Consider the following 25,290-nt stretch of genomic DNA (forward strand, 5'->3'; position numbering starts at 1 on the left):
GTTGAAAAGCCCTGTGGCCTTTGCCACTCAAATATACATACATTCTGTTGAGTAACCTCAATATTTTTTTATTTCACTTTGATTCAAACATTCTAGTATTTATAATATTGTAAGCTCTCAGAATTTTAACAATAAAGCACACAATGATGCACAACAGCTCTCTCCTCCCACATCTGCCACTGGGTTTGGACAAGTGGCTCTGTAATGCTCTCATGATTATTAAACAGTGCCTGCTCTTCTTTGGATATGTTTCTTCTTCAAACATGTCGCTCAGACTGAGGCACAGTATTCAAGTTTTAGTTGAATGCGGCTTTTGTTAGTCACTTCTTTCAGTGATAAATTTCGCTTTCTTAAGATTCTTCCAATTAGCCACAGCCTGGTAAATGTTTTTGTGGAATTAGTTTTATCTGGTTAGTAAAATATTCTGGCTGTGTGACTGCATTGTGAATGTGTAACATTATCTGACATTTGGCCACTGTGCAAATGGCCTTCCCCAGGGTGTTTTTGCTAAGTGAAGAGTTTTATTGACAGTGACAATGGCCAGAAAAGCCTGTGCCTACATAATTTTATGTGGTCATTCTACTTTGAATCACTCCATATGGTAATGTGACATCCAAGAGACTCTATTTGTAGCGGGACTTTGAATTTCGCCGCACTACTTAATGCAGACGTAAAAACTTATTAGCTAGTCTTGGTCTGATTAAGATGAAAAACAAGTTATTGATGTGCAGACGTATTGTTGAAATTTGTATGAAATTCAGAGGATGGAAGCAGCAACATAAAATACATTGCATTTAATCTCAAGACGTTTTTGATTTGTATAAATTAGTGATTCCTGGATGATTGCAAGATTTTGGAGCCGCTACTACTTTTCACGCAGAAACGAAGTAGGAGATTTTTGAAGACCTGGATGCCGCACGAAAGAAGACATGTTAACATGGTTAAAGGATGAACTCTTATCTACGCCATTTCCCCCTGTTAATCACGTTTTGTTATTCACTGTTCTTTTTCAAATAATTTTTTCAGTGGAAATTGGTTTGACTTTTGCTCAGAAATGCCACAAGGACCACCCCAACAATAGCTTTTCTGAATCACGAAGTCCGATAACTTTTCTGTAATACGAAGTCCGATTTGCATTTCATTCTTTCCCTTTTTCACGGTCATTAACGATTTTAAAATCCCCTTTTTACTCACGATTTCTTCCCACATTTTCAACCTTTTCTTTTCTTCTCATTTTATTTTTTATTAACCACTACATATTCTATAAACGAACCGATCAGTATAGTCAGATCCACAAAAATTTGTGCCCGCATCTCGTGGTCGTGCGGTAGCGTTCCCGGGTTCGATTCCTGGCGGGGTCAGGGATTTTCTCTGCCTCGTGATGGCTGGGTGTTGTGTGCTGTCCTTAGGTTAGTTAGGTTTAAGTAGTTATAAGTTCTAGGGGACTGATGACCATAGATGTTAAGTCCCATAGTGCTCAGAGCCAGCCACAAAAATTTGTCTGTTTATTTACATTAATTAGTTATAAATTTGTTACCGTTCATGGCAATATAACATAATTCTTTTATCAGGTATGTAAAAGCTCAAGTTGTAAGTCACTATAATGAAAACACATACACCACTCAAAAATACACGACACATGGTATACTGAAAATGTCAGCAAAACTGGAAATTAATCAATTACTGGATTAATTAACACCTAATGAGTACATACTGGTAAAACTGCATATTTTACAAATGTCAGATGTAACCACTGAACACTTTGTTTCTTTGACAAATCAGTCTGTATTCGCATTTCATTGTGTACACCATAGTGTGATTTAATTAAGGTTAAATTAATTCTTGTAATTGTAAATTTCTTAAAATAGTAACTTTAACTATATGTATATTAGTTTTGATTATGTTTGGAAGTGAAACATGGACGTTAAATAGTTTGGACAAAAGGAGAATAGAAGCTTTCAAAATGTGGTGCTACAGAAGAATGCTGAAGATTAGATGGGTAGATCACATAACTAATGTGGAGGTAATGAATAGAATTGGGGAGAAGAGGCGTTTGTGGCATAACTTGACAAGAAGAAGGGACCGGTTGGTAGGGCATATTCTGAGGCATCAAGGGATCACCAATTTAGTATTGGAGGGCAGCGTGGAGGGTAAGCTTGCACAGAATAGAGTAGCATGGAGAGCTGCATCAAACCAGTCTCAGGACTCAAGACAACAACAACAACAACAACTTATGTGGTTGAGCCTGTGAAGGCAGTGTAAATGTTATTGTTCGCTAGTTTGTTCATGGATCAGCTCTAGTTTGTTACTGGATCAACTTTTGTGTGTTTGTATTCAGGAAAATTAATAAATTACATTTTAATGAAGTTAGAAGCCAAACAATGTGTTAGTGTTTTCATTTGAAAGTTATAAAAATTTTCACATAATTAAAACCTGGGCTATATTAGGTTTTAGCAACGAATACAGTAATAAGCCAAAACATTAGGACCACTGCCCACTGTGAACTTCGGATGCGTTGGCGTTGCGGGCACGTGGCACGGTAACAAAAGTATGTAAGTGGAGCAGACGCGGACAGGATGTTGCCCTAGTGAAGATTTGGGCTGCATATGGGGAAATCCATTGAGATAAGCAACTTAGAGAAAGGGCATATTATTATTACACAGAGTCTCCGAACGAGTATCTGTCGATCAATGGAAATGTGTCGGTTCTCGAGGAAAATCACATTTTTGTTACACTAGGTTGTTGTTCGTTTCCACAAATGTTATCACTGAGGTAAACGGCAGCTCAAAACGTGTAGCACACCACAGCACAGACTGGTGGGAGACATTCTTCTGCACTTGCACGGGACCTGTGGTAGTAATCGAAGACACACTGACAGCTGCAAACCACCTGCATCCCTTCATTCTTGATGTCTTGCTCGGCAGCAATGTCATCTTCCAGCAGTATTATTTTCCATGTCCAGGAGCCAGAACAGTACTCCAGTGACTTGAGGAGCATTATAGTGAACTCACATTGATGTCTCGGTGACCAAATTCTCTTGATGGACACAAATCAGCGCCCCTTTATTTACGTAAATTACGTGACCTGTGTGTAGACGCCTAATGCCACAGTACCTCCACAAACCTACCGACAAACTGTCGAATCTCTGATACACAGAATCAGTGATGTATTTCATTCCAAAGATGGACAACAAGCTATTAAGCAGATGGTCATTATGTCTTGGCTCGACAGTGTAGGTCACTCACACTATTGACAGGTGAAAGATAAGTATTATGACCATTTGTTGTAAAACAGTGGTATCATACTTATTTTATGTGTTATATGCTTCATACTGAGTATTTAAAGGAAGCAAAATGGAGAGTTATGATTTTCAATTTAATGTAAGAACTGGTGGCAAATCATAACATTACAGTATGCAAACTCCCAGATATTTTATTATTGTGATTGTTTCATAATGAGGTATCTCGAACAGAATGAGCCGCGCGGGATGCCTGCGCGGTTTGAGGCGCCACGTCACAGATTGTGCAGCCCCTCCTGCTGGAGGTTTGAGTCCTCTCTCGGGCATGGGAGTGTGTGTTGTTCTTAGCATAAGTTAGTTTAAGTAGTGTGTAAGATTAGGGACAGATGACCTCAGCAGTTTGGTTCCTTAGGAGTTCACACACATTTGAACATTCTGAACAGAATGACCTTCTCAATCCCATCCAGCAAGGTTATCGAAAACATCGATCACGTTAAACCCGACCTGCAGTTTTCTCACATCGTACTGAAAGCTTTGGATCGAGGCTGCAAGGTAGATGCGGTATTTCTCGATTTGCATTTGACTCAGTAATGCACCTATGCTTATTGTCAAAAGTATGATAATATGTGCTATCGAGCGAAATTTGTTATTGGATTGAAGTCTTTTTGGTAGGGAGGACGCAGCTTTTTATCTGGAATGGAGAGTCATTGTCAGATGTAGAAGTAACTTCAGATGTGCCCTGGGAAAGTGTGTTGGGACCCTTACTTGTTCATGTTGTGTATTAATGATTTTGTAGACAATATTAATAGTAAAATCAGGCTTTTTGCAGATGATGCAGTTATCTACAATGAAATACTGATTGAAAGAAACTGCATAAATATTCAGTTGGATCTTGATAAGTGGTGCAGAGATTGGCAACTTTCTGTGAGTGTTGAGAAAAGCAAAATTGTGCAGTTCAGAAAACAAAAAAACATTGTATCCTATGGCTATAATATCAGTGAGTCACTGTTGGAATTGGCCAACTCGTACAAATACCTGGGTGTAACACTTCGTAGGGATGTGAAATAGATTGATCACATAGGTTCAGTCATTGGCAAATTGGATGGTAGACTTCGGTTTATTGGTAGAATACTGGGGAAATGCAATCAGCCTACAAAAGAGATTGCTTTCAAATCACTCGTGCGGCCAGTTCTAGAATATTGCTCAAGTGTGTGGGACCCGCACCTGATAGGACTAACAGAGGATATTGAATGTATACAGTGAAGGGCAGCATGAATGTCTTAGGTTTGTTTAATCTGTGGGAGATGTGACACAGAGATACTGAAGGAACTGAACTTTAAGTCTCTTAAAGATACATGTAAACTACCCCAAGAAAGTCTATTAATAAAATTTCAAGAACTGGCTTTAAATAAATTCTCTAGGAATGTACTACAACTGCCTAGTACTGTTCGCATAGAGATCGTGAGGATAAGATTAGACAATCATTCTTACTGCACTTTATATGCGAATGGGACAGGAAGGAATGCTAATAACCAGCACAATGGGACGTACCCTCTGCCATGCACCTCTCGATTGATTGGAAACTGTGTAATTATCCATCAGGGACCAAAATCCCCACACACCAAAATATTCAGGAAATGTCTCTGAATAACCTTAGAAATTTTTGTCTGTGGAGTATGAGTTCATTGAGCATAAAATTCTTGTGTTTTATCTGTCATTTTTGTTCTTCTTTCCACTTCTTTTCACATTTTTTGCCTAATCACTATTGTTCCTTTTCTAGAACTTTTCACTTTTTCTGTTTTCTTTGTCTCACTTCTTCTCCTCTTCTCAATGTTTTTTGCTTTCTCCAAGAGTCTTATAGAATTTGCTGATATCCTGGTCTAGCTCTCTGAGAGCTGATTATATTTTCAAATATCTGGTGGAATGTGCAGCTGTAGTGTCACTACCTTCCCCCATATCTTTTATAAAACTATAAGCATGTTTTTCAAAAATAGTTATACCAATGGCCCAGTTCAAATGCTTTTTGTATCAGTATTACTCGTATCGACATTTTTATTCATTTTATGTTGCTGCAGTGTAAGTACGTAGAAATCGGAATATGCTTCATAGTATTCCTTTCCACACATTATTTTTGACACCAGTTTCTCTCCCACCAGTGTTATGAAATTTTTTTGGAACTAATGAATGCTTAAATATTTGATTTCTGTTATTTTATCACCATGATTATTCCTCCCTATGTAGGTGGGTGCCAACAAAATATTGTCACGCACTGAGGGGAAATTATGTGACTGAAATTATGTGAGAAGAGCCTGCCGCAACAAAAAAAAGAATTTTTTTTATGGTAGCCACCCCAATTCACTTATTATATCTGTGGCACTCTCTCCCCTATTGCACGATAATACTTCTATGAACCTTTTCGATGTTCTCCGCTAATTCTATCCGACGCAGATGCCACATCGGACTGCAGTACTCCAAAAGAGGACAGACAAGTGTAGTGTAGGTAGTCTTTTTAGTAGACCTATTGCATTTTCTAAGTGTTCTGCTGATTGATCATTCCAATTTAAGTTATTCATAATTGTATTCCTTAAATATTTAGTTGACTTTACAGCCTTTAGATTTGTGTGTTTTTTCTGTAACCGAAATTTAGCAGGTTCCTTTTAGTACTCATGTGAATGACTTCATGCATTTCATTATTTATAGTCAATTGTCATTTTTTGCATCAAACAGATATCATGTCTAAATTGTTTTGAAATTTGTTTTGATCGTCAGATGACTTTAGAAGATGGTAAATCACAGGATCGTCCGCAAACAGTCAAGAGGGCTGCTCAGATTGTCTCCTAATTCACTTATGTACATGAGGAACAGCAGAGGACCTATACCACTTCCTTGGGGAATGCCAGATATCACTTCTGTTTTACTCGATGATTTTCCGTCAGTTACTACACACTGCAACCTTCCTGATGGGAAATCATGAAAATAAAGAAGAAGTTGCAGGCAGAGTTCACCTGAACTGTTGGAGGTGTGTGAGAGGTGTGCTTGTTTGTGTGTATCAGTGATGAGTGTTTCTGTCTTTCTCTTTTGCGGAAGAAGGCTGTGGCTGAAAGCTTTGTGTAAGTGTCCTTTAATTGTACCTGTCTGCAACTTAATGTCTGTTTTCCTAAACTTTTTATCAGTAACGTGCTTAAAGTCAAACATTTAACACATTAAGTCACTTGTAAAGTAATCAGATGTTTGAAGCTGTTTTATAAATGGGAGTTCGATTCTTTAAAAAATTGAGGGATTACTGGTAGTACACCATTACTTACAGAACTTTATAACAAACACTACTATTTCCCATGTAGCAAAAATAACTTTTCAGTCGTTGAATTTAGGTAACTGGATAGTTTGCAGAAAGTGAGGCTAATCTGGCACATTTATTTATTTATCGTTTTTCAATTTCCTTACGAATTGGTTGGGATTCTCAATGTCTTGCTTTGTGCTAGATGGGAGTTTGTTGATCTTCTTCCAAGCCTGAGCGATCAGCACATCGGACTGCCAAATGCAGAGATAGTAATCATTGAATTTGTTGGCCAGTGATTTGAAACTGTCACAGTTTCTGCCAGAACTTTTTTCTAGGAACTATTTTGTATGTGATGCAGATACCAAGATGATGGAGAGTCTGCCAGTGTTTGCCTTTTGTAGGTGGCTTAACACACTGTGGACAGATTCTGAAATTTCTCGTGTTTCAAACACCGTCTGTTGTGGACGGATCGTGAGATAACTCGTGTTTACTACAAGCTGTCTGTAGACTGTGTGGGGTTACGTGTTTACACCCGTAGGCAACATAGCAAACGTGATTGCTTTGCGTACTTTTTACTTATTCAGTATTGTGAGTGTATTTTGATATTTCAAATAGTTACACAATTTTCATCTTGAAGTTTCTCCTGCTCTTAGAGATAGCTCTATTCAGAAAACGGAAGGAAATGAATGACACTGAAATATTTTTTGGAGTTTTTTTTTCTGATGCATACTAAGATGTCCCTAGTGAGAATGGAGATCCAGATGACTGTGTTAAGGGATGTTTGTATGGGCCTGAGAATGATTCCAGTGACAGTGTCATTTTTAGACGTACAAAGAAGTGTAATGTGGCATCGGTGTCAAGTCATTCCGACAACAACGGTGAAGGTGACTGATTGTGAGAATGATTCATTTTGTCATAATGAAAACAATGATTGGTTTGAGATTGATATTCAGCCACACTTGCAACTATTTGATGGTTATCCTGTGCTCATTACTTTTCCAACGCAGTGTGACTCTGCAGGTCACTGTGATTAGCCGGACGTTTGGTGACAACTTGTCTGAGATGTTTTGTAAGGTGTTCTGCTCCTGTCATCATCAGATCTCAGTGAAAGATAAAACATCACATAAAGCACTTATATGGTTTACTGTTACATGAGGAGATTCCTTGACCTAATTGTTCTGATGGGACAGCCAAGACAAGATAAAAGAGCATCGCTTAACAGACTGTCTAATAGGTACCCCACTATTGTCACAGACTGTGAGATTTGAACAGATTTTCAGGAGGACGACAGTTCAATCCCGTGTCCGGCCTTCCTGATTTAGGTTTTCGTGATTTCCCTAAATTGCTTCAGGCAAATGCCGGGACGGTTCCTTTGGAAGGGGACAGCCAACTTCCTTTCCCGTACATCCCTAATTGGACGAGACTGATGACCTCGCTGTTTGCTCTCTTCCACCAAATCGACCCCTTGAATAGATTTTGACATTCTGGCATGAAATTGAACAATAGAACTGGGAGACTCTTCGAAGTACAACATGTGCTGGATTATTTATTCCATAAATTCGGGACACTAAACAAACCGAAGAGATAATTGTCTTTAATGATGGGATGATTTCACAGAGTGTACAGATGAGGTTTCAATCACACAACTCTGCAACGATGACAAAAGTATGGGTTATTTGTTAGGATGGTGTGCGAGAGAGCTGCGGGCTATATCTCCAGTATAGTGATCTACACTGGTGAAGGGAAGTAACTGGAAGAATGTGTTCTTAGCCATTATCTTAGTATGTAGCACCATTTCTGCCACAATAACTGTTATAATAGCACGTTTAATTGTTATAACAGCATGTCTACTGAAGAGTTACTACTCGAAAGCAAAACCAGATCTGTGGTACTATGAGAGCGAACAGAGGTTTACCACAAACTGTGAAAACAGAGGATCAAGAATGAAGAAAGATGTTATAGTTTTCTGTAGATAATGTGATATAGTTCTCATCATGCGGAGAGCAATGTGATATTCTTCTCATCATGTGGAGAGACAAGTAGGATGTCAGAATGATTTCAGTAATTCATGAAACTTCTCTCTCAAATGACAGAAATGAAAAATAGAAACAGAAATAGAAGTTTATTGTCTCATAACATACAATTTCAAGCCAAGTGCAGGAGACTCGTCAATGCACAAAAACTGGTTTATAATTTTCCTTATAATACCAGTAATATAATATACAGTAATGAATAATAACTTAATTGAGCAATTAATAATTTTTCTTCAAAAGTAACAAACTTTTAAGATTAACAGTCCTAAGTACTTGCTCTCTCCTGCTCAAACTTTCAGGTTGTCATTTATGAATTCTACTACTGAATAGTAACATTTCTGCACTAGTTTCTCATGTAAGGATTTATCCAGTGTTTCTAAATTTATGCTGAGCAGTTCTCTTCCTTTCACTTTATTATAAATTTTCATACCCATATAATGTCGAGCATAAAGTTTTAAATGGTGGGTGCGCCGCATAAAATTATTTTGATTTCTGGTGTTGTAATCATGTTGAAAATGATTTGCTACAAATAAATCAGGGTTAGTGTGTACAAAGATAATCAGCTTGTATATGTATAGTGAGGGAACACTCAGTATACTCAGATTTTTTAGGAGTGAGTGACATTATTTTCTTCGCCCTACATTGTGCATTTTTTAATGATGGTTTTCTGAAGTTTGAATATTCGACACATATAGTTTGAGTTACCCCAAAATACAATTCCGTACCTTATTACTGACTCAAAGTAGCTGTATTATACTACTTTTCTTATGTCCATACTGGTAGCATTGTACAGTATTCTCATTGCATATGCTAAGCTATTTAATTTATTTGCAAGGTACTGTGTGTGTGACCCCCATGATAGATTGTTATCTAGCGGCATTCTTAGGAATTTCACATAGCTAGCTTCCTGCAAATCCTGGTTTCTGTGACTGACCTGAATATCATTTAATTTTGCTTGTTTTGTCTTAAATTGCATTAACTGAGTCTTTTCCATGTTTAATTTTAACCCATTTAAATCAAACCAGCTATCTAAGATTTCTAAAGTATTTAATACAGTTTGTGGAATTTGATCTGCAATGTTACTTTCAATGATTAAAGATGTGTCATCTGCAAATAAAACTGAGTGACACTCAGTATTAAGTGGCAGATCATTTATGTAAAACAAAAACAGAACGGGACCTAAGACAGAACCTTGGGATTCTCCATGTGAAATGGTTTTCCATTTTGAAGTTCCTCTCACTCTTACAGAATTGTATCTTGCCAATAGTAAGCAGAAGGTACACTTTAATCTTTCTGCTCTGGATTTCTAGATGTTTCAAGAGGTATGGTGGGACTCTTCATTGTTTATAATTTATATCAATGATCTATCTAATATTAAGCCATGTAAATCTGTTCTGTATGCTGATGATACCACTTTCATTGCAGCTGGAAATGACATGGAGGACCTAGAGAAACAGAAGCAAAGCCAACCTAAGAATTTCTAGTATCCCGTTTAAAGACGATGAATGACTGTAAACAAGAATAAAATTGAAAATTTATTTAGTTAATGCAATACCAACAATGATTGTATTGTCAAACACCTGGATGTACAAGTAGATTCCAAATTAACTTGTAACCTCCACACATATTCTCTATTCACTAAGTTACCAAAGCTCGTATTCCTGTTACATAAACCTAGAGCATGTGTGAGTGAGAATATGATGCTTAGATCCTACATTATGAATTTTTTCATAGTCACATGACATACTGCATACTGTTTTGGGGCAGCTCTACTGGGGCGAAAAGAGTTCACGGGTGTCAGAAAAAGCGTATCAGATGTGTAGTGGGGATTTTCAAAAACAACGGACCGGGCAGGCCACTTTTCGAGAAATTGGGCATCGTAGCAGTCCCTTTATTATATATACTTAATTGTGTAGTCTACATGAAAGAAACCAGGAGAGCTACAGATTAAGGCAATCATTTCATTGTCACAAAACGTGACACATAGAAAAGATTTAACAACTCTTTACAAGATTAAGCAAGACTGGCAACAGCTATACATACCTTGGAGTAAAACTGTTCAATGCATGGTCAGCATGACACATTACTTCATTAAAGACCTTCAGAAATGTTTTACAAAATTTGCTTAAAAAAGAAGGCTTTCTATGCGATAGAGAATTTTTTTGATTGAACAGAAAAAGATCTAAAAATTTAATTTATACTAACTGCACATTTGTATGCAAATCTACACAATTTAACTGTTTTCTTTATTATTATTGTATGTATTATTCAATTTGTACAGACTGTTAAGATCAATAGCATACAAAATGCCAGAAGATGAAAAAAAAAAGAAAGACGATAAGTATCTAGTGTGGAAAAATATTCTCAAACTGCCCTGCATCTATGGAACACATTGAGTGAATGAGGGAACAGGTAGTTCATTCTGACAAGTAAATTTCTCGTTTGCACGACTCCTGCTTCAGCGTTTTGGTTTGCAAGATTTAGCTTCAGAATTAATATTTCAGGAATATTTTATTAACATCGATGACACGAGGTGTTACGTTCAGCCAGTCTGTAATTTTCAGACAACGAGACCAGCCGGAGTGACTTTGTGCACGCGATTGACCTCGTCAGGTTCGTACGGAGCCGGACAGAGGGCGAGCAGTTTGCCATCGGTGTGGCAGGGTACCCGCTGGGCCACCCCGAGAGCCGGTCGCGTGAAGAGGACCTGCTGCACCTCCGAGAGAAGGTAATGTGTGCAGGTGCGGGTGTGTGACTGGGGAGTTTCTCTTTAAATTGGCGTCATTTCTTTTTGAAGCATTTGTTATTTTTGGTAAACATTTTTGGAAAACAGTGATCAATTAATTATTATATTTTGACTTAAGTTCAGTCTTGATCACACCATTTATGTTTTAATGATATAGGTAACCGGTTTCAGTTCTTTTTACAAAACCATCATCAGACCCATGGCTCCCTTAGGATGGTAGGCGGAGCTCTCCTCGCTGCTGCGCATCAGTTGACTGATGTGAGGAGAGTTCCGCCTGCCATCCTAAGGGAGCCATGGGTCTGATGATGGTTTTGTAAAAAGAACCAAAACCGGTTACCTATCTCATTAAAACATAAATGGTGTGATCAAGACTGAACTTTAGTCAAAATATAATTTGTTACTTTATCAGCATTGCACTTGCTGAAAATCTAATGAAACACCACACATCTGGAACTCATCTCACAGTAATTTTATTTATTTATTTATTTTCATAAAAATATTAGCTCTGTTACCGCTTTGAAGTAGTTTCCTCATAAAACTGCAGGTCTGGTTGACAATTCTAGGTAGTGAACAGGATACTGTTCCAAGATTAATTTTTTTCACTTATTGAATAAAACTTCATAATTATCAAATCGGAGAGACGTCTGTTGTTCATTGACGATATACTCAGTCTGGAGACATCTGCAAATAAGATCTTCATTTGAAATATTTAATACTTTCACATTATATGTGCACCATTTAAAGTTATTGAAAGAAAAAGCAATGACTTACTTTTTTTTTCTAACAATCTTCTCACACTGTAATGCAGTGAATGTTTCTTACATTGATAAATTCCTCCCTGGCTGTGTACAATACAGATGTTATCAGCATTCACCATCAAATGACTCTTAACACAGACGACCCATTTTCATCGCATTAATTACACCGCCTGATTAAAAAAGTGAAACATGCAGAAGACACGAGCAGATGTCAGTGTAACTTCGTACATGTATGTTCCATCAGTGTGTACATAAATGATTAGCTTTGCAATTATACGTGACAGAATGGCCACCCCAGTGCATTAAGTGTTTTTCTCGTTTAATGTCTTACTGGGCCCGGTAGGGTACGTATGGGGTACGAATGGTGTCAAATCTCGAGTTCTCACTGTGAAGGACACGGAGGTGCCACGGACTGGTGTGAGAAAGCTATTATCACTTCTCGACACAGTTAGAAAGGGGCTTTTTTGTCGATCTCCGTGCTGCCAGCCAGACGAATCGTGCAGTATCTGGAATTGTGGAACGTTCAGATGCGAGTGTGGCCCCATGTCGGACTGCTCGGGAATGTGAGGGCACCACTTCTGACCATCACAGAGGAGGATCACAGTACCGTGCACTGAACACACTGTAACCAATTCACGTACGTGCTTGCTGTCCAAGAAAGAGAAACAGTCTCTACCACATTCTGTCTCATTTCGTACTGTCAGTCGGAGACCGGTGGCAACCTGACCGGGGTATTACCGTCTGATGCACGGGCTGCCGATACTGTGACGACATGGACGGCTGCATTCGGATTGGTGCCATGACTGGGAAGTGCGGAACACTGATGAACGGTATTGCACTGCGTTTGGTGACAAATGGCCTTTTTGCACTACTCTGGGTGATCATAGTGGGCGAGTATGGTGTCAACAGGGGGGTTGGGGGTGGGGGGGGGGGAGGAGGTCCCACTCCTCTGACATTTTCTAGGGGCACAGTTGTGTTACTCGTGGCACTGTTGTACGAGGAGCTGTCAGGTACGACTTCAGATGACGGCCGGTAATGACCAAGGGAACTCTGACAGCATGACGGGACACTGCGGATGTCCCACGTCCCCGTGTGTTACCTCTCTTGTGACAGTACTGTGGTTTCATTTTTCGACAGTGCCGGTCCCCATAGAGCGCTTGTTATACAGACTACCCGTAAGCTTTGAGGAATTCCCACTACTGGCGAGATCCCGAGATCCGTCACCGATAGAACCTCTGTGGGAGTGGCTCAGATATCGACAGTTGCAGCCCGGCTCACCTCAGGACATGGTACGGAGGCTTTGTGACACCCTTCCCAATTGCATCGGTGCATGCATACGTGCATCCAGGGTACAGTGTCGTGCTGGTAAGTGAGCTCACACTGCCAAGTTCTTCATAAATGTGATTCAATTTTGTGGTCAATGAAATAATATCACATACCCTATTAGCTCGTGAAGTTTCATTTTGTGTCCTCCTCCCCTTCTGGGTGCTTTTTTGTCAGGTGGTATACAAAACTCAATTACCATGGTATTTTTAGTTCTTTTATTGTATTATTACAATAAAGCAGAAGGATGCTCACCGATATGCGGGTACTGTCTCGTCCCGGGTGCCACACGCTAGCTAAACGGTCACGGTGAGCTGCACTGCAAAAATCCGTGTCGACAAGAAAGTAAAGTGCCGTGTTGCTATTGTCTTCTATACTCCAAACGAAACAGAAAATGAACTAAATTGTGTGAATGGTTTGAAATAAAACTAACACCAATAACTTAAATAAAAGTATATAAATAATTACCCAATGTTGGACCTGGTAGAAAGACTTCACTGTCGATATTTGTAATACGGCACTACGAGAGGGATGAGGCACTTCGAAATGACCAATTCTCTCTTGTTCGCCCTCAGCTCAATTCTCCAGTTCCCTCGTAGTATATGACATTAAGCACAGCTCCTCTGGAGGTGATATAGGGGTACCGATATTCTTCTGTCATCAGATTCATTTTGTTTCATTCGTGCGTATACAGTTTACGCAATGTGTACTGGTATATTTAATAAAACTTTGTTGTTTATACTGGTGATAAGAGTAAATATTACACATATTTTGCAGCTGATAATATTATGTTATTGTACAATAGGAAAATTAAGAGAGATTGCTACTCACCGCATAGAGGAGGTACTGAACATCAGTCAGACATATTTGATAGTAAACTGTCATGCAATGACCTGTGCTTCATTTTAGTGGCTGCTTGACGGTCCGTCCTATCTGGATCCTTTCCACTGACACCAGCTTTTCTGAACTGCACAGGTGGGAACTCTCCTTGCAACATATCCTCCATTGGCGGAGGGCTACTGGCCTCGATCTTCTCTAGTTCCCGTCTTCCACCTGCCTCTATCCTCTCCAGCACTCCCACTCCAGCATCACACGTGCCTTCTGTTCACCAGCACACCCACGTAATTCTCTCCTCTTCACCCAGCACCTAGCAGCTAAGTGTGTGTGCACATGTTTGTGAGTGTGCATAGTTTCTCTGTGTTTGGAAGGTGACAGAAAATGAGGTACTACATAAAAAAACAATTTGTATTGTTTTCTTTCAATGGCCAGGCCTTATATTTACTCATTAATCTTTTTAAAAGCTAAGATTATGCAAGCTTTGGTATGTAGGACTTCTGCAACTCAGAGGCATGATAATTACTTAGAGAGACCCACTTCAGTTGTACTAATATTTATTCAAACCACGACTGGTTCTGAGATTTTAAAAACCAATCTTCTTCAGGTGTAGGATATTATTGTATTTGACAATATTGCGAAAAAGAAAGTTGCTACTCACCATATAGATTAGGTTCTGAGTCGCAGATAGGCACAACAATAAGACTGTCACAAATACAGCTTTCAGCTAGTAAGGTCTTAGCTAAATTAGACCACACACACACACACACACACACACACACACACACACACACACACACACACACATGACCACCTTCCTAGATATTGACCTCCACCTCATAGATGGCTACATCATACATCAGTACCTCCATCCTAACCTAACCTAACCACCAGCAATATCTCCACTTTGACAGCTGCCACCCATTACATACAGAGAAGTCCCTTCCATACAGCCTAGCCACCTGAGGACGTCGTTTGTGCAGTGACAAGTGGTCCCTATCAAAATATTCCGAGGGTCTCACTGAAACCTTCACAGACCGTAATTATCGTCCCAACCTTGTACAAAAACAAATCTCCTGTGCCTTATCTTTTCAGTCTGCCACCACCTCACAAAGTCCCACTGTCCGGCCACAGAGGAGTATTCCTCTCGTAGCAAAGTACTACCCAGGACTGGAGCGACCAAATTACGTTAACTGCCAGGGTTTCGACTACCTCTTTTCGTGCCCCGAAATGAGAAATGTCCTGCCCACTATCCTTCCCACATCTCCCACAGCAGTATTCTGCCACCCACCAAACCTACAAAATATCCTTGTCCATCCCTACACAACTCCTGCTCCCAACCCCTTACCTCATGGCTCATGTCCCTAAATAGACCTAGATGCAAGACCTGTCCCATACATCCTCCCAGCATCACCTACTCCAATTTGGCCACAAACAACATCTATCCCGTTAAAACCAGTCACGTGATCTACAAGCTATGCTGCAACCACTGGGCTCATTCTGTGTGGGCAGGACAACTAACAAGCTGCCTCCCTCCAATATATCCTACGTTCCCGTAACCCCCGTGGCCTCAACCTTCGTCAGTCATTGTCCTCACCCATCTAGCCTCTTCCCTGTTCCCATTCCAGCACTACACAGCCCTCTATTCCACCAACACAGCCAGTCTTTTTACTTGTCTTGTTTTCCGCTAACCCCCCTCTCCCCTGCCCTCCGTCTAACCTCTCGACTGCACCTATAGTTCAATTCTTTTATCTTGGCGGCTCGCGCATGCCCGCCCAGACGCGGGAGATTGCTGCGTTGCCAGTTGCACACGACGCACGCGCCTATAGAAGCAGCGCCATAGTATAGCACAGTTCGCAAGCTTACGTTTAGGGGGGAGCACGCAGTTCATGAAGTAAAGCCACCACGGCTGCATTAACCCTTTTGCAGTTAACAAAGACGTGATCCCTGCATTCCGTGCTGTGCGTGATTTTGTCACTGCACTGCTCGCCTGTGAAGACACATCGTGTTCCGACTGCTTTGACACTCTTATCAATCGATTCTACAAAAACTATTTGGCCCAAAAATTAAATTTTTACACATCTTCTTGACTGATACCTTCCCCTCATAAATGACTTAATTTTGTTTCGATGTTCAACGCAGTTATTATGCAGCATTAAATATAGTAAATCATTGCACGAAATTTTGAAGAGTTTGCAGAGGTAAAAGTCCATAGAGTATACTTTCCGTATGGTCGATTTCAGTTGCCACAATGTTGAGAATGAAATGTGGACAAGATACCTAAATTTCATATAAAATTTACTGTATAACAATATCTCATTTAATTTAAGTAGGACATAGGTGTCGTATGTAATATTGAGAAATATTCCGTCTTTCGCGACTGTAACAAAAGTTTTATTTACACTGAGCATGTTTGGCTTTATTTTAAAGCACTTCAATCAATCAAAAGGAAGTAGACAAAATACATTAAACAAAACCGTGGACTTACAAAAACATTAGGACTTGAATATACCGTCTATCAGTGAAGTGCTCTGAGCTATGTCAAACATAATTTTTGTGTGTGGCACACACAAACATCATTTATTTGCTAAAACACTTATCAGCCAACACAAACGTTGAATATTGTGTTACCGCAGCACAAAACTACGAAAGGTGACTTGGCAATGAAGGAGACAAAATACTGTCCACTCAAAATGCTTCAAAAGAGAGAAACGCGTCCGGTCATATAAGTCGCTTATTACAGTTGCAGAAGAGGAATATATTTCAGTACCATCGGTAAAACTGTGACTGTAGAACAAAAACAAGAAAGAGAACATGACTACCATTGTGTATGTGCCATACATTTCATTGATTGAAGTGCTTTAAAATAAAGCCAAACGCGTCCGGTGTACATAAAACTTTTATTACAGTCACGAAAGACGGAATATTTCTCAATATTACGTACGACACCTATGTCCTACTTAAATTAAATGAGATATTGTTATACAGTAAATTTTATATGAAATTTAGGTATCTTGTCCACATTTCATTCTCAACATTGTGGCAACTAAAATCGACCATACGGAAAGTATACGCTATGGACTTCTACCTCTGCAAACTCTTCAAAATTTCGTGCAATGGTTTACTACATTTAATGCTGCATAATAACTGCGTTGAACATCGAAACAAAATTAAGTCATTTATGGGGGAAGTATCAGTCAAGAAGGCGTGTAAAAATCAAATTTTTGGGCCAAATAGTTTTTGTGAAATCGAATGATAAGTGTGTCAAAGCAGTGGGAACACCATGTGTCTGCACAGGCGAGCAGTGCAGTGATGACAAAATCGCGCACAGCGCGGAATGCGGGGAGCACGTGTCTGCAGCAGCGAAAGGGTTAATGAAGAGACAAAGCACTAGAAATTTAAAAAAATTGCATTCAAATGAATATAATTCGTGATGTAAGGCACTTTGATATTGTTTTTAAATAATGAAAATATTAAGCACCAGACAAGGCTTGAACTCGTAACCTTTCGCATAGCAGCCAACCACCTTACGCGTTATGCTAACGCACCTCCTGTGACTACATAACGCCATGAGGACTATAACACGTCACGCAAAATACCGACAAACACTGTTGGTATGACTATGAATTGCTCACGCTTCGTCGAAGTACAATAGGAAATAAACAATTACCACTGTTCTTTATTGCGAAAAAGCGGTTCGTGAGATTGGTACAAACACCTTTCCTTGCTATCACCTGAATTAGGAGTCTTATTGCTTGTTTGGTTTAATTAATTAATAGAATATGAAGCAATTGGTATAAAGAATGCTTTTTACAAACTTTCTATAAAAGAAAGTCTGCTATCAAGACATTGCTTTTGTTCTATTACTTTATTTATGACTGAACGTTTCTAAAACTGAAGACACTCGTCCATGCATTTTAGAGGATGGCGGCGTGTGTAGATATCCGCGATTTTACTCCAAAAATAAGTTACAGTGAAGCCGTTAAAAATTCGTGTGTAAGTTGCAAAAGTGAATTATTAAAGTATAATGAGCGTATTGCTAGTTTACAATGTGTAATCAGCAGTCTAAGAATAGAAATCGACAGCCTGAAGTCCGAAAATATGGAACTGAAGTCGAAGCGAAACATAGATCCATTGCTTCAAGACGGACACAAGGACAAAAAGTTTCTCGAGAACATGGCTACATTGGTGCAAAATGACGCTGATAAATCATCAGAATGGAAGGTAGTACACAACAAGCGTCAAACAATCGGCACTAAAAATTCGTGTACAGCAAATGTTTCGAGGTTCGAGAATGTAAACAATTTTGATGTACTTTGTTCTAGTAATAGTCTCACTAAAAATGAAAACAATCGTAAGAAGAGTGTGCCGATAAACTATCGGAAAAAGGTTAGGTTTGATCTTCCAAAGCCACAACGTTCAGTTAACAGCAATGAAAGTGGCAGTGGTGTGATCCAGTCTGCTGTGAGTGAAACATCAACAAATCGTTTTCACATTTTCGCTGATAGTCATGGTAGAGGCATGGCTGATATAGTGAAAAGCAGTTTTAATGCTGCCGATGTTTGTGGAATTGTGAAGCCAGGTGCTAAACTTCAAGAAGTTGTAGCGGGGTGTGATCCTGAAAAAGTAAAAGACGAGTGTGTGATCTTAATAGGTGGCTCAAACAACGTTGCCTGCAACGAAGGGAATGATGCCATACAGTCGCTCAGGAAGAAAATATCGGCGCTTCATCAGTCTAAGGTATTTGTTGTGAACATTCCAAAGAGACATGACTTAATTCCACAGTCCTGTGTAAATGAGGCTATCTCACAAATGAACTCTAAGTTAGCAAAGTTGTGTAAGCATTTTAAATATACTTGTGTTGTAGATGTAAGCAGTTTTGGACGAGAATTATTTACAAGACACGGTATGCACCTGAACAGATCAGGAAAAAAAGGATTAGGTACCCTCTTAAAAACAAAAATATTGGAAGAAGTCCACAAATGTACCCCAAAGTTGGAACCAATCACACTTGAATGGCTCCAACCATCAAGTCAGACTCGGTTTCAAACTCAATTGTTTCAGGAAATTGTTAGTAATGAACGTACTGTCTCTGTAGCCACCGATAATTTTTTAGGCAAAAGTTTAGATCTGTCTCTAATTCCAAAGAAATGACGATTTTTCACCAAAATGTGGGAGGACTTGGTAATAAAGTAAATGACATTACTGTTCTGTTAGAGGAACCACAAGGAATAAAAGATACTGATGTATTATGTTTTAGTGAACATCATGTGAAAGATATTGAAAGGTTACAGCTAAGTGGTTACTGTCAGGCAGCGCATTACTCTAGAACCATCATGGAAAAATGTGGAGTGGTAATTTATGTAAAAAACAACATATCTTACAGTGCATTAGATTTAAAGAGCCATTGTATAGAGCAACAAATTGAAGTATGTGGTGTTGAGATTACTGTAAATGACTTCACGGCTGTAGTGTTAGCACTGTATAGATCTCCCTCAGGGAATTTGAATGTATTTCTTAAGCACTTAGATGCTTTATTATCCATACTGTACTCAAAGTCCAAGAACTTGATAATTACTGGTGACTTTAATGTTGATTTCCTAAATGAGAGCAATAGTAAAGCTGATTAAGTACATTTAATGGAGTCTTATAATCTGATGGCAATAGTAGATTTCCCAACTAGGATTACTGTTAACAGTAAAAGTCTGATAGATAATATATTTATAGATAAGTCTAAATGCAATGAGATCGCTGTACATCCAATCCTTTGCCTTTCTGATCATAGTGGCCAATTGCTTAGGCTCAATTACATCAGCGTGTGCAACAGTTCCGAGCATTCTTGGAAATCTTTTAGGATAATAAATGAACAGGGCCTTAAAAAATTCAGTGATAGCTTAAAAGAGATAGACTGGAGCCAAGTTTATAGGGAAACAGATGTAAACAAAAAGTAAAATTCATTTTTAAATGAATTCATGTCTGTATTTGAGTCCATCTTTCCCAAAAAAGTAGTTAGAAATAGTCATATAGGCAATGCCAAGAAGTCTTGGATCACTACAGGGATAATAACATCTTGTAGAACAAAGAGGATGTTATACAGTTCTCTCAGGACTTGTAATGATCCAAAGAAACGACAACACTACAAACTTTACTGTAGCATTCTCAAGAAGGTTATAAATAAATCTAAAAGTATGTGCATAAAATCAGAAATTGAAAGCTCAGAAAATAAAATTAAAACTATATGGAATGTAATAAAGAGGGAAACTGGCAGGAGAACAGGGAACATGTCTCAGGTAGAGATTAATACAGGGGACAGTATCATAAAGAAACCTGAGTTGGTTGCAGAAATGTTTAATAACCACTTTTTGAGAGCAGCAGAGAAGACAGGCTGTAATGGTTCTGTGGAAGAATCATTGTCCCTCCTACAGAAAGCTATTAGCAACAGAATCCCACAGATATCCTTACCTCCAGTTACTGTAAACGAAGTCATAAGAGTAATTAGATCATTAAAAAATAAAAATTCTGCTGGTGTGGACAATATTTCTAGTAAAATACTGAAACACTGTTATAAATTTGTTAGTCCCGTCTTATGCAACATATACAATGCATCCCTACAAGATGGGATTGTCCCTGACAGACTTAAGTTGGCTGTAGTGATTCCTCTCTTTAAAAAAGGGGATAAAAGCATTGTTACAAACTATCGCCCAATATCCCTATTAACTACCTTCTCGAAAATTCTAGAAAAACTCATGCACAGGAGGATTGTAGACCATCTCAACTTCCACAGTATCTTAAGCAAAAATCAGTTTGGTTTTCGTGCTGGTCTTTGTACTGAGCAGGCAATATTCTCTTTCAGCAACCAAGTTTTGGAAGCCATTAACAAAAAAATGTCTCCAGTGGGTATTTTTTGTGATCTTACGAAAGCCTTCGACTGTGTAAACCACCAAATTCTTTGGAAAAAGGCTGAATACTATGGTTTAGGTGGTACTGTTGGCTTGTGGCTGCAATCATATCTACAGGATCGGAAGCAGACTGTAATGCTAAATGGCTCTTCTGGAGAACCTGCCTCGTCTGAATGGGGCACGATAACTTGTGGTGTGCCTCAAGGCTCCGTTTTGGGCCCACTGCTTTTCCTCATCTTTATTAATGATCTTCCTCTTTGTTCTGAGACAAACAGCAAATTTACCCTGTTTGCCGATGATACCACAATTCTAATTGACGATTTGATTGATCATGATCTTGAAAAAACTACAAATACTGTTTTTAATGACATCTTAAATTGGTTCTCCTCAAATGGTCTCTCGCTCAATGCAGATAAAACTCATTATATGAGGTTCCATACATCACAAAGTAATCCCGATGAAATTAACATAAAATGTAGAGATCAACCAATACAGAAAGTTGAGACACAAAATTCCTGGGTGCTTGCATAGACAATAAATGTAATTGGTCAGTTCACATTCTTCATCTATGTAAAAAACTTAGCTCGGCAACATTTGCATTACGGGTAATTTCTTCAGTGGCTGAAGTTGACACTATTAAGGTTGCATACTTTGGCTACTTTCACTCATTGATGTCATATGCTATCATATTCTGGGGGAACCAACCACTTGCAAAAAAAGTTTTCACCATCCAAAAAAAAGCAATCAGAATAATGTGTGGGGTCCATCAAAGACACTCTTGCAGGCACTTGTTTCGGAAGATAGGTATCCTAACAACTGCCTCACAGTATATTTTTTCCTTGCTCACCTTTGTGTGCAAAAATTATTCCATCTACCAAGACAACAGTAAATTCCATAGTTATAACACCAGAAACAAAAACAATCTACATTTAGAAATGAAACATCTCACTCTGGTACAAAAAGGAGTTTACTACTCCAGCATTAAGCTGTTCAATGCTCTACCACTACATATCAAATGTGTTCATACAGAACTGCCAAAATTTAAACAAGTTCTCAAAGATTACCTGACAGAGAAATCTTATTATACTGTGGATGAATACCTGAAAGAAAATGTATATCATCACTAAACTTATTATGTCTAGAAGTAGTTCAATTGATTTTGTTGTGCATTTGGGCATTAGCACACTTTTTGTAACAACAGATTGGCTGTACATGTATTTACTCTTGTAGGCCTAATATCTGATTTAACTTTGTGCTCTTATCTTTAACCTTTATTTGAAACTCCTTTTTCTGTCAAATGGTAGTTATGTTATCTAGCTGACATTGTATCTGTTACTGTATTTATAGTATGTCTTACTTAAACTATGTACAATTTGCCATTGAAATGCCCTTGTATTTATTGTAAGTTTAAATTGAAACCTGTACAATTTGACACGTTCCATATCCTTGTGATTGACTCACTAACTGGATCTACGGAACAAGAAATAAATAAATAAATAAATAAATAAATAAAACTGCAGTCGAGATCTGGCAACGTCGTTCTCTGTTCATTGGCTGACTGTGTTTTGTGACGTCAGATGCGCAGAACGAACCTAAACTCGGCCGCCAACATAAATGACGCGCACTTTAGCTGCCCCACTATCCACCCCCTCCCTGCATGCTGCCAGCAGCACTTTACCGTCCCCCACCCTTACCCTCTCTCCCTGCCCCAGCCTCCACCTTACCTCCACCTGGTAGCCTTGCTCATAATGCTCTGTTGCTCGCAGTCTGGCTACAGCTGCTAGAGACTGTGGTCACGTGTGTGTGAGTTGCATTTGCGTGTGTGTGTGTGTGTGTGTGTGTGTGTGTGTGTGTGTGTGTGTGTGTGTGTGTGTGTGTCAGTGTCAGTCATCTATTTTTGACAAAGGCCTTACTGGTCGGAAGCTTTATTTGTGATAATCTTTTTTTGTGCCTATGTGCGACTCAGCATCTCCGCTATATGATGAGTAGCAACTGTCCTTTTCATAACATTGTTACATCCCTAGATTTTCAATTGTTGAATAATAATTATGATAATAATATTAATATAGTAATTTTAAAGAAGATTCATCCTCTTTGCACTTAGTGCACCACTACACTTGTCTTTACTTGATTTGTCTGCAAAATGGGATTGTATATGGGTATGTTACAGCTAAGTAAGATAGTGGAAGACTAAGGTAAATAAGGTAAATAAGGTAATAAGGTAAATAATTAGAACTGAAACTGATGTACAGTATTTATTACAATAATGAGATCATGGGCTTTCATAACATGAAATTATAACAACAATGTGAAATATTGCTTACTTTTGTCTGTAGGAGTCCTTGTAGCATTCTCCTGTTCTTTCTATTCTTCCAATGTGGCTTCTTCTGAGTCTTGTGAATTGAAGTGGCTGACATTCTCACAAGCTCTATCTCATTTCGTGCAGAGCTTCAAGCAGTGTAGGCCTGTTTTCTGGTAGCTACATGAGCACCCATGACACACAGTTTTGCATTTGCATGTGATATATGTCAGAATGACATTAGGTGCTGGTGGTCGAAGCATAGAAATTGGAACCAGGTGACTCTCAGACTTCATCCAACTTCATTCCTCGGGATTTTTATCTTTTCCCAGTTACTGGTGTACCTACTGATACACTTTGGTAATATACTAGCAAGCAGCATCCTCAGTTGGTGGCAGAGAAACGATGTTGGCAGTTGTTCTGAATGCTGATTTGACGTAGTTCTGTATCTGAGGTGGTTCAGACTCTCCACTTATATCATTTCACAGCCTGATGAGGAATTGTTTACAACACTCCATGACAGCCTCCTTGTCTGCATGTGGATCTTTCAGTATCTGTAAGTCCTGTTTCAATTGATGGTATTTCGTCAGTGTGGTGATGTATTTTACCGTGTCCTGTAAAAGTGCAGAAGTAATGTTGTAACATTAAAAGTCAAGATAGCTGTAACGGAACTTGAATAGCGTAAAGTTATTGTTAAAAACGCACACCGCGTGATTTATTACGATTTGTTCGGTCATAATAATAGTAACATGCTTTTGAATAGCATTAAAATATAACGGCGATACCTGTTTAGTGTTATTGGAAATAATATGTAGTAAATTAATGAGTAAGGTAGCCGATCCTATAAGAAGAGGTAAAATTGGGCATATTAAGGTGTTTTGCTTTATATCGACTAAGCCGATGATACGGCGTCTTTTTTTCCGTTTACTCTTAGGAAAAAAAACAAGTAAAGAAGTGCTAATTGTGCGTTGTGAAAAATATAGGGGCGAATTTTAAATAGCTGCAGTGTATAATCAGACTAACAAATGGACATTCAGTTACGCGAAATCGCGGATAGCGAAGTGTGGTCATTAAACTGAGTACACCTACAGGGCGGTCAATTCCGGGATAAGTCTATTCGCATCTCACGAGGGACGCAGTATTGAGACCGTTTTTTAAATTATATCACGGAGAGTGGGCTTCAATTTATAAAAAGGAGAAAAGCTGTATCATTATCATTGACTGTTGGTGTCAAGCAACCAAAACTGTTCATCAAAGGGTTTCGGTGAATGAGTGGTGAATGCGAAATGAAACTGTGAACGAAGTTATGTTAAATAAAGCAGAAGAGACAAGACAATTTAGTCGTATCTGTTATTATTCCATAAACTGTAACATTTATTCTCGTTGTACGAAGCCTTTATAGACAATCGTTATGACAATTTGCTTTGAAGGGATCTCGTTACGAGTTAAGTTTTGGGGACCTGGTCAAGAGGGGGTACTTCGTAGATCCTAACTACTGCAGCTATTCTGGAATCAGGTGCTACTGTGGCCGTTGTGTGTTGTCAATGACTTAAGGTCATCATATCTCATGCTCTAAGATCGATGCGCCTTTCCTCTCGGTATAACGGTGTCTCACGGTAACAACGACAACACCGACTGCGAAGGAAGATACGGTAGAATGTCACAGCCGCCGACTGCATGCAAAAACAGGATACCCTCTCAAGTGGAAAATAAAACTGCTTTGGGATTTTTCCTTTTCCCTGGTTTCAATGATAATACATTACTTTGTTGAATGAGACCTGATAGAATAATGAGAAGATTCACGACTTTCCCACCAAGTACAACAATTGAATGTGTGGGGGTCAAAGATAATGCGGTGTGGATAATCGAGGTATCGGCAT

The 25,290-nt window shown here is 38.9% G+C and overlaps 1 protein-coding gene across 2 annotated transcripts in view; it reads left to right on the top strand.

Annotated features, from left to right (window-relative positions):
* Positions 1 to 25,290, top strand: part of LOC124553740 (methylenetetrahydrofolate reductase) — a 108,900-nt gene that overhangs the window by 37,575 nt on the left and 46,035 nt on the right. For both annotated transcript variants that reach the window (XM_047127676.1, XM_047127675.1), the window contains one exon: positions 11,116 to 11,279. In XM_047127676.1, the coding sequence (XP_046983632.1) occupies positions 11,116 to 11,279 (164 nt within the window). The remainder of the gene's footprint in view (positions 1 to 11,115; positions 11,280 to 25,290) is intronic.

Source organism: Schistocerca americana, chromosome 11, assembly GCF_021461395.2.
Source record: "Schistocerca americana isolate TAMUIC-IGC-003095 chromosome 11, iqSchAmer2.1, whole genome shotgun sequence".
NCBI lineage: Eukaryota > Metazoa > Arthropoda > Insecta > Orthoptera > Acrididae > Schistocerca > Schistocerca americana.